Source organism: Chaetura pelagica, unplaced genomic scaffold (genome assembly GCF_000747805.2).
Source record: "Chaetura pelagica isolate M959 unplaced genomic scaffold, ChaPel_1.0 scaffold596, whole genome shotgun sequence".
Classification (NCBI taxonomy): domain Eukaryota; kingdom Metazoa; phylum Chordata; class Aves; order Apodiformes; family Apodidae; genus Chaetura; species Chaetura pelagica.
In genome coordinates this window covers 619,321-634,365 of record NW_009953725.1, presented here as the reverse complement: position 1 = coordinate 634,365, position 15,045 = coordinate 619,321, and the positions used below count along the sequence as shown (strand labels likewise).

The 15,045-nt window shown below is 37.7% G+C and overlaps 1 protein-coding gene across 1 annotated transcript in view; it reads right to left on the bottom strand.

The window, feature by feature from the left end:
* UHRF2 (ubiquitin-like with PHD and ring finger domains 2, E3 ubiquitin protein ligase) overlaps positions 1-15,045 on the bottom strand; it is a 129,138-nt gene that overhangs the window by 46,721 nt on the left and 67,372 nt on the right. The window contains 1 exon segment of the mRNA XM_010000654.1: positions 6,135-6,353. Coding sequence (XP_009998956.1) covers positions 6,135-6,353 — 219 coding nt within the window.

Below are 15,045 nucleotides of genomic sequence, written 5' to 3'. Positions count from 1 at the left end.
GAAGTTTCACCTCAACATGAGGAAAATCTTATTTACTTTGAGGGTGACAGAGCACTGGAACAGGCTGCGCAGAGAAGCTGTGGTGTCTTCTCTGGACACTTTCAAGACCCATCTGGTGGTGTTTCTGTGTGACCTGCCCTAGGTAGTCCTGCTCTGGCAGTGGTGTTGGACTCAATGATCTCCAGAGGGCCCTCCCAACCCACTAATTATGTGTGAAAAAAGACTAGCACCAACCTCTTTACAATGACCTTTCAGGTAGTTGTAGAGACTGATGAGGTCTCCCCTCAGCCTCATCTTCCTCAAACTAAACATTCCCAGCTCCTTCAAGTGTTCTTCATAAGACCTATTCTCTAGGCCCTTCACCAGCTTCGTTGTCCTCCTCTGTACTCACTCCTGCACCTCGATATCTCTCTTGAATTGAGGTGCCCAAAACTGGACACAACACTCCAGGTGTGGCTTCACCAGTGCTGAGTACAGGGGGACAATCACCTCTCTACTTCTGCTGGTCACACTATTTCTAAGACAAGCCAGGATGCTAGTGGCTTTCTTGGCCACCTGGGCACACTGCTGGCTCATATTCAGCCGCTTGTCAATGAGAACCCTCAGGTCCTCTTCTGCCAGACACTTTCCAGCCACACTTCCCCAAGCCTGTAGTGTTGCCTGGGGTTGTCGTGGCCCAAGCAGGACCCAGCACTTGGTCTTGTTGAAGCCCAGACCATTAACATCAGCCCAATGATCCAATCCATCCAAACTTCTCTGTAGAGCCTTCCTATCCTCATGCAGATCAACACTCCTGCCTAGCTTGGTGTCATCTGCAAACTTACTGATAATACACTCTGTGTCCTTATCAAGATCATCAGTAAAGATGTTAAACAGAAATGGTCCCAACACTGAGCCCCAAAGAACACCATTTGTGACAAGCCCCAGCTGGATTTGACTCCATTGACCACCACTCTTTGGGCCTGACTGTCCAGCCAGTGGTGGATCCAACAGATCGTGTGCTCTTCCAGGCCACGAGCAGCCAGTTTTTTTATGAGAGTGCTATGGGGAACTGTGTCAAATGCTTTTTGGAGATCCAGATAGACAATATCCACAGCCCTTCCCTTGTCCAATAATTTGGTCACCAGGTTATAAAATAAGATCAGGTTCGTCACACAGGACCTGCCTTTCATAAACTGGTGCTGACTGGGCCTGATTCCCTGATTATCCTCTCTATGTCTTCTAAAAACACTCTAGATGATCTGCTCCATGACCCTCCCTGGTACCAAGGTCAGGCTGACAGGTCTGTAGTTTCCCGCTTCTCAGTCACTTAGTCAAAGAGTTAACATCTGCAGAGTATGTATTTCTGGTATTCTTGTGTAACTCCACACAGGCTTAAACAAAATTTAAACAAGTCTTAGTATTGACAGAGTCCTTGCTAAACTCACAGTTTCAAAGGCTGAATGAAGAAAAATAAGAGAAGCTTTTGTCTCCATTTAACTTGAGATATAGGAAGGAGAAAACATGAAACACCATTTGAACTACTTTGGTTTGGTGTGGTGACTTTAATCATGTCGGCCAGCTCCAATGTTAAAAATAAACAGTAAACATTCTGCATGACTCACAACCCACCAGAAACAGGCATCTGATGAACACCATTTAAAGTGCAGAAAAGACAATTTATATTACTGTGGCTTACAAATAACTGCTTTCATCAGGAAACAGAAGACACTCTGGAAAAAGAAAACTAGAGAATATTAAAAAATAGAGGCACACTTTGCAAAAAGAGAATAAACACGTCAGTGGTAAAAGGAAGAACAGGGAAAATGTGGGCCCAGAAGTGAATGAGGTGGGAGCCCTGGTAGCAGAGGATGCAAAGAAGGCAGAGTTACTGAATACCTTCTTTGCTTCAGTCTTTACTCCTAATACCAGCCCTTGTGAATCCCAGACCATGGAGATGAGTGAGAAAGCCTGGAGAAAGGAAGACCCTCCACTGGTCAATGAGGATTGGGTTAGAGATCATTTGGGTAAACTGAACATACACAAATCCATGGGCCCCAATGGAATGCACTCACGAGTGTGGAGAGAGGTGGCTGATGTTGCTCTACCACTCTCCACCACTTTTGAAAGTTCATGGCAAAAAACAGAGATGCCTGAGGACTGGAGGAAAGCCAGTGTCACTCCAGTCTTCAAAAACAGCAAGGAATCCAGGAAACTACAGACCAGTCAGCCTCACCTCCATCCCTGGAAAAATCATGGAGACCATCTCTAAGCACATGGAAGAGAAGATTATCAGGAGTAGTCAGCATGGATTTACCAAGGCGACATCATGCTTGACTAATCTGATAGCCTTCTATGATGGTGTGTCTGAATGGGTAGATGCAGGGAGAGCCTACCTTGACCTTGGCAAGGTTTCGACATTGTGTCCCATAATACCCTCATGAGCAAGCTCAGGAAGTGTGATGTAGAGGAGTGGACAGTGAGATGGACTGAGAACTGGCTAAACAATAAGTGGTTGTCAATGGTGTGGAGTCCATCTGGAGACCTGTAAATAGTGGAGTTCCCCAGGTGTCACTGCTGGGTTCAGTCCTGTTCAACATCTTCATCAGTGACCTGGAGAAGGCGACGGAGTATCTTCAGCAAGTTTGCTGAAGGAAACTGGGAGGATTGGCTGATTCACCAGCTGTGCAGCCATTGAGGAAGATCTGGACAGACTGGAGAACTGGGCAAAGAGGAACCCAATGAGAGTCAGCAAGAGCAAGTGTAAAATCCTGCACCTAGGAAGGAATAAACCATTCACCAGTACAGATTAGGACCTGACCTGCAACAAAGCAGCTCTGTGGAGAAGGACCTTGGAGTCTTGGTGGACAACAAGTTATGCCTGGTGCAGCAATATGCCATTGTGGCCAAGAAGGCCAATAGTATCCTGGGGTGCACTGGGAGGAGTGTATCCAACAGACCAAGGAAGGTTCTCCTCCCACTCTACTCTGCCCTAGTGAGATCACATCTGCAGTATTGTGTTCTGTTCTGGTCTCCCCAGTTCAAGAGGGACAGGGATCTACCTGAGAGAGTCCAACAGAGGAATATGAGGATGATTAAGGGACTGGAACATCTACCATACGAGGAAAACCTGAAAGACCTGGGGCTGTTTAGTCTTGAGAAGAGAAGACTAAGAGGGGACCTTATTAATGTACACAAGTATCTGAAGGGTGGGTGTCAAGAAGGAGGAGCCAGTCTCTTTTCAGTCATGCCCTGTGACTACACAAGGGGCAACGGATGCAAACACAGGAAGTTTCACCTCAACATGAGGAAAAACTTATTTACTTTGAGGGTGACAGAGCACTGGAACAGGCTGCCCAGAGAAGCTGTGGTGTCTTCTCTGGACACTTTCAAGACCCATCTGGTGGTGTTTCTGTGTGACCTGCCCTAGGTAGTCCTGCTCTGGCAGTGGTGTTGGACTCAATGATCTCCAGAGGGCCCTCCCAACCCCTAACATTCTGTGATTCTGTGATGATTGCTTCTAATTATTTTGCCGACAGCTTCACAAAATCTTTGACAAAAGCAACCAACATCAATAAATCAAAGATTCAAGTACTGCATACAAAACAGTTTTACACAAAGCCTCTTGGAAGTAATACCAGAAAGGGAAAAAAGTCCAAACCATTAACACATCTGAAGCAACCCTAAGAACTCTGCCTCCCTTTACTGCCTGCTAAGGTTGTTCTTAAGTAGTAAACAAAGAGTCACTAGCTAACATATGCTCAAAAGGCATTAAAAGCAGATTTCACCTTTATTTTTAAAAAAATTATCTAATGCTAATATTATGGTAAGAACTCATGATAATGTAACAATAATATATTAAATTATGGAATAGTTGCACATTAATTATTATAGACTAAAACACTCCTGTAACATAATTGTGTTCTAATTCTAAATTAATTTATATCAATGTCTTTTAGTGCATTTATATTACATTACTATATTATTATTATTTTTAATAAGCATTGGCACACTAAGAGATTGGTTTTTATTTTGAAAGTAAACATATCTGAAATGTAAAGGGATTCCTGTTGCAGCAGAATGCTCCTTACACAAGTTTATTAATATTAACGGATTTATCTTGTACTTCTAAATGTGAGAATGACTTAGCACAGGTCTTGCAGAATTATTCCTTGATAAGTATCAGAAATGGCAGGACTTTGGAAACCTTGTTTGCTGTAAACTAGTTAATTACTGCACATACAATTTATCAACATGTAAATTAAGCCTAAATTCTTAGGAAGAAAATTCACTGAAATAAGATTCCATTTGAAAAATGGACTTATATTCGCCAACTTACAACAATGTATTTGTCAACTGTGCCTTTTTTCCCAAAACTCCTATGATATGAGGTGTCCATACTATGGGCAACTCCACGGTACGTGCAACAGTACCCACAGTATTTGAAGTGACCAACTTAAAATTTGAAGCCTAACTATGAGCTTATGCTATAGAATTCCAACAGTATGAGCAGTATACTTTATTACCCATCATATGCTTGCTTTTGTCAATAAACATATTTTGACAAACAGATTTTCATAAATGGGAAAAACTCTAAAAGAAGAGTTTTGAATAATGCCATCAATAGACATTTGAACTCAATGTAAATTGATACCTAAACAGTTCTGATTGTAGAAGGTCATGAAGTTCATCCCTGATTCACCATGTGGCATACAATATTAAATGCATTACAATGAAATTCCTCATATCTCTGGACTGACCTCCATTTCTTAATCTCTTCTCCCTTCCAACTTAATAATTCTAGCTACCTACTCACTTCTTCTTGCTTAACTTTTGAAGGTGTGGGGTTTTTCTGCTTTGTCTACAACATAAACTCATATGCCTTCTCTATTAATACATACCAGACATTATACATTGAAATTGTCTAATAAAACTCCTGTAATTCTAAAATTAAAAAACATCCACAAAACAGATTTTCATTTACTTGCACGACTTACCAAGTCAATGTATTTCCTATTTCCCACTACTAGGTATGACAGCATTTTTTCCACAAAACACTGACTGCATCTTATCCTAAGTCTTCTGCATGTCTCTTTCAATTAACCATGTCCTACACTTTAAGTCTTCATAAAAGAATTCTCCTTTCTCATAATGAAAACTACACTAATAAACAAATAGTGTATTCAGTTTAAGGAATATACTCTCAGAACAACACTGCTACTCATTGAGTAAATGCCAACATCAGATCAATAATTTTTTTAAGTAAAGAGAAATTTCACTCCAGTTCAAATTTAGTTTTAAAATCGGTTTCACTCCTAACATGTAAGTACCCATACAGCCCCTTAAACACCCTCTTCTCCAAGGATGAGGGTGGCAGACTGGATCTATTTGGTCTTTGTTCTTTTGTGTCAGAAAAAATGATGTTAAAGGAATGAAGAAAAGGAGGACTTAGCAAGACTGCCAATGAAGACTGGCATCCCTAAGAAGGCAATCACACAGCTTATCGATAGTAACAATGTTTGGATTTATGCAGATAACACTGTTCTTAAAGAACTATATATAGGTTCTTAAATGAAATAGGAAAACAAAGCGAAGATACTCAGGTGACTTCAGTCACATGAAAACTCTTGATTCCCACAGCCCACAGATCCACATTTTACTTAGAGAAGCTATAATGCCCACATAATTATTTTATTCTTTAAAAATTTTGTCAGCCAGTTCAGAGATTTACTCAAATTTCAGAGATGACTAATACTCAGTGAGACCTAGGTGTTCCCAGTTATCTCAAAAATTCCTGAAAATGTTCAGCTTTCACCAGATTTGAACATATAATATACACATGCATTAACGTAACTTTATAAATATATAACATATAAAGGAATATAAACATAACCACACTCAAATAAATTGAAATAACAGCTAATACATGAAACCTTATGGTTGCCTCCAGCAGTCTCAGGAAATGTAAAAACTCTGACTCATAGCTAAGTCTGCACACTGTAGAAAACATGCACTGTAATTCCATGACTCAGACAGCTGTGGAATCAAAGTATGAAATTAATTTTAATCTAATGATGACTAGAAGATTATAAAAACCAACAAACATACTTTATATTATATACCAAGATTTTATGAGTTGGTCAAACAAATCTTACCCCAGAAGAATTTTAGCATGAACCTCTTTGTTAGTCCTTGAGATTTCTCTCAAAGACGTAATTTCTGCATCAAACCAAAATCCTCTTTCTTCTGGAGTCTCAACATTGTAGTTAACCATCACCACATCACCCACTTTCAGTTCGCTCCACTTCAGAATGGTTCTTGCTCGGGGTCGAAGATTACTGGTGTCCATTTCTATTATGCCATTCTCTGGGTACCTTGAAAAGTAAAACCAACAACAGTAACAATTACAACTCCTGCAACAGTAAGAAGTCACAGACAACATTTTTCAAAACGGTGAGTTTTTAAATGTGGTTTGGGCACATTTAGAATAAATACAGTACAAAAATCTGACTTAAAACCCTTCTGAAAGTTTATTTTTCATCTAAATACAGACCAGGAATTTGACTCTCACATGGAAAAAACAGCCTCCACGAGCTCTCTCTCTCAAAAAAATTAAATAAATCTATAAACACAGGACAATGTTTTGCTTGGAATGCATTCAAGTTCAAGGTTTTGGCACACACATGGCCTCAGTTTGCTCCCAGTAAAGTCAATATTCCAATTAAAATGATAATAACTAAGTAATGAAGATCAAAACCAGGTTTTTCAACTCTGCACATTTCAAATTTAGCTTCATTTTCATGCATTTGTTACATTTCCACTAATTTCAAATACAACACAATTAGAACACTTCTTTTTAAAAATCTGGCCGTACCAACACAGCATATCAAAATAATGTGGTGAATATAGTCCAAGTTCACATTCCATGCACCATGTTTAAGAAAAAATCTTACTACAAAATGTAGTGAGAAACAGAACTAAGTCTCTTGATGAGATACATGAACTAACAAAATAGAAATGTTTCTCCTTTTATAAAGATATATGCGTGAATTATTCCTTCTCTTGACAACAAGCTTGTCTTGGCATAATGCAGTAAGGAATGCAATAGTAAGATAAATTAACCGTTCACTAAATCAGAATTAGGAAATTGTGATGTATTTATTTTTGACTGAAACTTGGTGACTATTTACACTAGGGTTTATTAAGATTTATTAAGATTTCTTCTTTCTGTGTTGGTTATGGCATCACAGCACGTATACAAAACCAAAGTCTGAACAATAATTTCTGAAGAGTTCCAATTCTTTTTGAAGTTGAGAAAAATGCATTTAGCAGAATTCAGATAGTTACATTTGACTGTCCTACATCTGGAATCCCAATGCAAGAACAAAAGCTTTTAAGATTTGAGATATTAACTTTTCAGTTTAACACCACAGCCTTCTTAAATCCTCTGTAGGAAGGACTTATTCAATTACATTACAGACTGTATAGCTTGCAGACATATTGCAAAAAGAGTACATTGACATGATGAAAACACTGCTTGCAGAAAAAAGCTGGATTGTTCCAAAAACAAAAAAGTAAGATGCTAGACTAAAAACTATGATGTAACTTTCTGATACCATGTATATGGAAAAAAGAATCTTTCATCATTTAACTAATACTACATGAGGTCACAGACAAAATTAAAATATGTCTACTGCCTGAAAATGACTGCTATTAATAGTTTTTGTTCTTCCTTCTTAACGAACACTGCAGAGGATGATACATCTTAAATTACATCTCCATCAGCTATTGGCACTTTAGCAGAAGCACTCATGCTTTACAGTTAATCAAACATCACTGTTAAATTGCAACGGCAAAATCCTACTCTTATTAATAAAAGTATGGCTCTGTTACTTTCCAGCAAGCCTCCCTGTGGTGAACAAGATCATGTCAAGATCTTGGGGAAATCACACATTGTAACTTACTACATTACTACATCAAGAAATACTAAAACTGCTGTAATTAACAGCATGAGTGTCCCATAGGCTACAGACTGGAATCAGGATATCTATTTCTAAACAGTTGATTGAAAGTCCACTGATGTAATTGGAGACATTTTGAACAAGTTAATTTGTTTTTCCTCTACCATGCAGATATCTAGAATGTGCCATAAATCTATGGGAAGACTTTGTTTTGTTTTGTTTAAAGAAAACTGAACCACATTGGTTTAAAAGTGGCTGTACCTTTAGATAAACTGAAAGCCAAGTAAAAAATAATAAATACTTAACTACTTACATAAGTTAAATCCAAAGAGTGTTCTTTTAACAACATTTTCAGATCCTAATTATAGAAATCTGCATGACAATAATTACATCATACAAAGACAAATGCTTAGGACTGAACCATTATCCAAATTATAGTCTCCTGTGATGTAACTCTCAACAGTTTCTCAATTTTTTATTTGTTTTTATTTCCAATTTGAGTGTGTACTAGAAAGCTAACATCTGTGTTGCGTCCTTATGTCATGCAGCTGTCCCTTAAAAGAACTATTGCACAATCCTACTACAGCAATTATTAATTGTGTACCTGTAATAGCTACAACAACAACAAGACATATTCATCTACAAGTAGTAAGACAAAGCAAAAAGCAACTATAGAAATATTTTTTATTTTATTGAGTGCCTGAATAATGACATTGCACTGTAGTACAACAGGCTACTGAAATCTTAATGTTTGAGCTACTAGTCAGTTCCAATCATCTTATAATAAACCCTTCCTTGAGTTTGGGGAAGACAGCAAGTAGCATACAGTAAATGAAGATTCAGTTTACTTGAACTCTAAAATGAAAATAGGCCTTAAATACCAGGAAACTAAATGTAGATAAAATATTGACATTGTTTATGTATACAGAGGAAGTATCAAGTGAGAAGTACATATTAGATCAGAGGGATTACAAAAACAACCAATTCCAATTTAAAAAGTTCCAGTGTCATGATCAAAAAACCCAAACTGACTTAGAAACAGTTTACATTCATGGAAACTTAAATTTAATGTGAGAAATCTATTCTCTTCTAAGATTAAAATCCCTTCAGGTCCTGTTTTTCCTGGGAGACCTTTGGACAAGTATGTTTTTTACTTAATGATTACGAAATATTGTTCCCAAATTCAGGTTTATGCGATCCTTCCCACCCCTACGCATCTCAGAACAAAAAACTACCTACCTGTGAGGAACTTAGAAGACTGTAATTGTTACTGACTCCACCTCGGTTTTCTAAAGTATCTGACTACAGAACCCAAGCCACTGAGACTGCTTATCAGCATGACTAGAGTAAGATCACTTAGCAAAAGACACACCAAAAGGCCCCCTTTACAGACAGAAAGAAAGTGCTTTCAAAGAAAGAAAAGGAAGGCAGACTCTTCAGTAAGCGAGTTTTTCCTCCTACTGGCTCCAGAAACCTAAGCTCAGAAACTTGGAAAGAAGATAGCTTTCAAACACGTGAGATGTAATATACAAGAATTCACTTTTCTTTTACATGAGGTTTCAGACATATTAAGTTTTGCTGCTGTAGAAATATGCATTTATGGACATCAATGAATGCTAGCAGATATGTAGCCACTCAAATTTGTCCATTAATGAATATCCCAGGCAGTATAGAAGAAACAGCATTTGTCACGACCTTTGGAATTTGGCTCAAAACCACATGCACACATTATGTTGACTCAATTAAAAACTAAACAGTACTTTCACAGTAAGCTTGCGCCCTCAAATGTAGCTAATGCCACAATTTACTTGAGAAAGTATGGAAAAAAACCCAACATACTCAAATTAGAAAATGCTACTAGCTCCATGCTTGTTTTCCTGAAGTTTAACATGTTATTTGTAAAAGTCCCGTATTAACTTAAAGCCTAATCTCTTAAATATGCAAGAGTAATACGAAAATACAGTATCACAAAATGGGAATAAGTGAACCTAGGAAGATAAACAAAAATATGAAGAGAACAAATATTATCTTTTTTAAAGTCTTCAGAATTAACTGAAAACCCCACTGTAGAAAGCTATAATAAAGGATTACTGTTAGACATGAATGTTTACTGCAAACGATTTCTTTTTATTACTTTTAAAACCCTAAGATGACTCCCAAAAGTCAATAAAAACATTTTCACAGAAGTATTCTAATTAGACTAACATGTTTGGTACAGTTGAAATTAAAATAGGACACATATCAACTTTTAAATGTAAAACAATTATAGACATTTTCTTGGTTTTCAATTAATATTCTCCACGACACTTGGCACCTAAGGTTGAAAAAAGCAGACATAATCACAATAAGCATAATCATAATAGTTTCATTAGTATCACCCAGAAGAATTCTCATGTTCATTATAAAGCTCTATTTCCTTGTAATTTATTTTTCCTTGTAATACTTCTAACTGTGAACACTTAACACCAGTACAAGGATTCCTTAAGATATCCTATCGAAGACAGCTTCCATAGCAAAGAATTATCCATCAAGTAAAAAATCCAGTGTTTCATGACTACAGTATCTGCTTGTCCCTAACATGCTCAAACACTCAAAAAATGTATTAGCTCTATGTCAGAATATACACATGCCCTCTCAAAATACTTGAGATCCTTAACACTTTTGCCAGCTGTTACCAGAAAAACTGGAACTGGAAAGATGAAATTATCAAAACAAGCTAAACTTCTCCATCCCCTCTCCACACTAGTCAGCACAGATGTGCAGTTTCTTTAATAGTTACTTTACAATATAAATGGAATATAAGTATAATTTACTTTCCCAGTCAACAAACTCAGAAAAGAGCCATCCAGTATACACCCAGAAATGAAGGCATAGAGTGGCATAAATAAAAGAAGGAAAAGGCATGAACTCATGGAGGAGGTGAATCTGATTAAGAAAGTAAACCTGAATAAAAACTACATTCACACCATTACCACCCGCCAACAATCTGCTACCTGAGGAAGTAACTAGCATAATTTTGCTGTAGTATTATTGAGACAGCAAATGACACTATATAGTGGAAGAGCATGTAAGCCACAATTACAAATGAAAAATAACAAAAAACACTGGGATAATAAAGCTGCGTGTTTGCACTTCCAAAAGACGACCAGTAGGTCTGATAATTTGTTATTACAAGAAAAAGTAACACATTTCCAAAGTCAGTCTGGAAGGAACAGTTAAGAAAAATATAAAAATCAGTCATGTGGAACATACACAAGCTCTTTAAAACCTTACCCTATCAACTAACAATTCTAAAATTAAGCACCTTAAACACTGAGAAATGGTGTGAATAACCTGAAGAGAAGCATCTTAATTATTTTAGTTCTGAGTATTAAGAAAATTTACTTCTAGACTTACACCACGGCACTGTGTGGGCAACACAATCTGAAAGAGGACAAAACTGGAAGCAGAATACAAAAACAGAAGATCAAAAGCTGGAAGATATACATTATTATAAGTTGCATTTTTAGTAGGAAGCTGTTGGACAATAAGTTTAAATCTTGTGAATGTCATAAAACAGATTTACTTCACTAACTGGCACACAGGATGATAAATCATGCAATTACTGAAAGACTTAATAACTTTTACTCAGGTGTTCAATCCTGTGACTGTGCAGGAACACTTACAGCCAATCAAGTCAAATAAGAGGTAGGAAGAGTTCTATCACATTCTCAATTACTACTTTTTTTCAGTCACGTATCTCATTCTAAAAGAAAAAAAAAAAAAGTGTAACTGTTGACATTTCAGTTGTTCTCTCAAACAACTACTAGGACAGCAAATCTTCCCTCCATTTACTTCACATGCTTTCTGAACAGGCACCAAGAAGCACCTGGATTTTCTCTTCAAATTATATCCTTGTCAGTTTGCAGAAACTGTCTACATCCTTAGAAATTAAAGGCTTCAAGTTAATGCCACTTGTCAAAAACCCAAAGACTCATACATGCAAACACTTTGAGACTATAATACACAGATTATGCAGTTAGGAAATTGCCTGCAAAGAGGACAAGTAGTCAACTTCTTGAAACTAAAAGCAGTAGTGTGCAGACTACTTCCCATCAGTAATTTTATTTCTTAGAAATGCATTCTTCAGGTTTATTCTGTCAACAAAATTGCCTCTGTAACAGGCATAGACCTGCACACATTCTCTTCTCATTTCTCCTACCCTGTATTTTTGGTACAGGGACTGCATGCAAAAGCATCACTAGCAACAAAGATAGAACTGAGTTCTCCACAAGAAACAGGCTCTGCACACCCAGAGTGCAAATGAGTGTCACCACAGGAAAGCCACACTCATGATGATGCCTCCTTTGCCAGACTATGCGCAAAGTTCACCCATTCAAAGATGTCTTGTCTACAAAAACAGTAACTGGTTCTAGTCAGCTTCAAAACCTTACGAGCATAGACTCCAGGATAGGTAAGTGATAAACAAACACAGAAATGACACCTCAGAGAAACATTTCTCTTAAAGACCCTCATAACAACCGACACATCCGTCTACAGACAGTCAGCAGCTCCCCACACCCACAGTTTAGACAGAATCACTTTCCAATTTCTTTGTAACACAGTAGTTACTTAAGACGGCATCCAAAGACCACATGGTTTCTAAATACATGTAATTGTCAGTACAAATATTCTTCAGATACCCAGAATGGTGGCTTTCTTTAATAATGTCAGAGTTACAAGCTACAACTTAAGTTCTGCCTTAGCAGTCTAGCAAGAGGTTTTCAAATGACCAGCATCCACTAAAACTGTCTCTAAAACTTCTGTATCCTTTGATCTTCCAGCTAGCTGCATAGACTTAAAGGGACCATCTGAAGTAGGTGGTTCAAAGCAAGTTGGACAGTACCTATTCTGTTCAACTTATGAAGCTATACAGTTTAAGAAGAGCACAGGAAAAACAATTTTCTAACAAAAATCAAAGGCAGGCTGAATCTTAGCTTCAGCCAAAACCCAGACTAGACCCCAAAAGAAACCCTGCAATATAAAAGAGAAACCCAAAAAAGTGAAATCATGAAAGTCATCCTGATGAAGAACAGAAGTAGCGAGCTGCTTTCCATAGGCTCTGAAGGATAATATCAACTAGAAATTTTCTAATCTATTAATGATAAAGACCTCTCAGAGACTGCAGTGGTCTCACCAAATCCAGAAGAAACATTAACTTTATTGAAGTGCAAGGAGAAAAGTGAAGGAAACCCACTGAAAAAAAACATTGTACTCGTATGGAAGCAAGGACTAATATATTAATCTTCAAGAATCATCAGACAAACAAAACCAGCAACGGAAAAGAAGCTCTTTGACAGACACTAATGAGCAAGAACCCTAATGTACTTGGAAACTCAAGTCCGTCAGGCTAAAGTCTTTCTTTTCACCAATGATGACAAAGATCATTTTAGTATAATGAAACATTTAACAGTAAAATGAAAGAAATAAAAAGTACTCTTACTAAATCTACTGTTAGAAATACTCTTAACTTCTGCCTGCACAGATCCAGAAACTTGGTACAGCTTTAAGGAATCCTCACTAACATTAATGGCCATCTGGCTATTTAAATTGCTAAAACCAGGCTGGGAATGCAACTCACAACACATCCAACCTCACATTGCTTTTCAGATAGCACAGCATCAAAGAAATTACATCCTTGTCAATTTTTATAGATCATACACGTATCCAATACACTTCCTACATGGAACAGAGACAGATTTTACTATAATCTCTTAGACTGAAAAACAAAACAAAGACACCTCTGACTACTTCCAGACCTGAAAGAGTTCAGAGGGTGTCACTACACAGCTCATATTAAGGACCCAAGTAAACAGATGATGCCTCTTGCTGATGTATCTGGTTAACCAGAATAAATAAGCACAGTGAACTTAACGTATCATGCAGACATGGTCTCACAGTTTAATTTAAACTTCTCTGTTGATTGATACAAAACTTGAGAGGAGAATCATGAGAGAAATATGATGGCCCTGAGGAGTTACTTGCACTTGAGCCAAATTACATCCATACTTGCACACAGGTAGGCATACTGACATTTATCAGGCGGCAGAAACACGCAGCCCTTCTGTAATTACTGTTGAGTCTTCTTAAATGGAAGGCTCTCGTTACAAATGCCTTTTTCAGGAGAAGCATCTCCCTGAAATGAAGTTGACAATATCCAGTGTTGCACAAGAACAAATATGGCATAGAAAAGGGAAAACGTTCGTATTACACAACACTGTAGGACATGTCCTTATGGTGCCACATTAAGCTACTGAAGTGGCCTGCTCTTGATTTTGAAGTATTACTTATGTAAGCCGTGGTGAAGACTGCCTAAAGTTATCTCAGTTAACTTCAGGATCTAAGCATTTGTTGGATTCCTGACGACTCCTTTCAAATAAGGATTCAGCTTTCTTCTATTCAAGACAGGTTCACAGCTCCTTCTGTATTAAAACATAGTTTCTCAGTGCAGAAGAAAATGTATGAAGCACAATATGAAGCTTGATAGCACACCCTTGACTTCAGTCTTTAACAGCTCTTTGTGATATCAACAACTACAAAGCTGAAATAGAAATACACTAAATAAAGAGGTCGAAGAGCAGGAAGCTGACACTGGTAGAGACAGGAACACACCTGTAAACGATGCTATCTCCAGGGAAAAGGCTGCATTTGAAACTGAAGGCAGAAAATGGACTGTCAGGCAAAAGCTAACTAGATGCCAAGAGAACTGGAACTGGCCAGCAAAGATATTTTGGTCTGTTCCTTACTGATGAAAACAGGACTTTTGAAGAAGCACTGTAAGCCTTTTAAATCTTTGAGATTATGAACAGCAACCCTAGTTTCATCCGGAACTGAGAAGTTCCGTTCCTCTGAACGGCCCTTGGGTTTTTATCTCTCTAGATATTTCTCTCTACAGAAATATGTGGGCCTTACAACTATTGCAGCAATCATGCCAGGCATACAGCCTCAGCTACCCTGTTCATTACAACAAAATCAAGGAGGAGTAAGTAATACCACTAACAGCTGGTAGGAGAGCTATGTTTAGCCACAATGCAGTTAACCCTCTGAAACTACTATAATAACACTC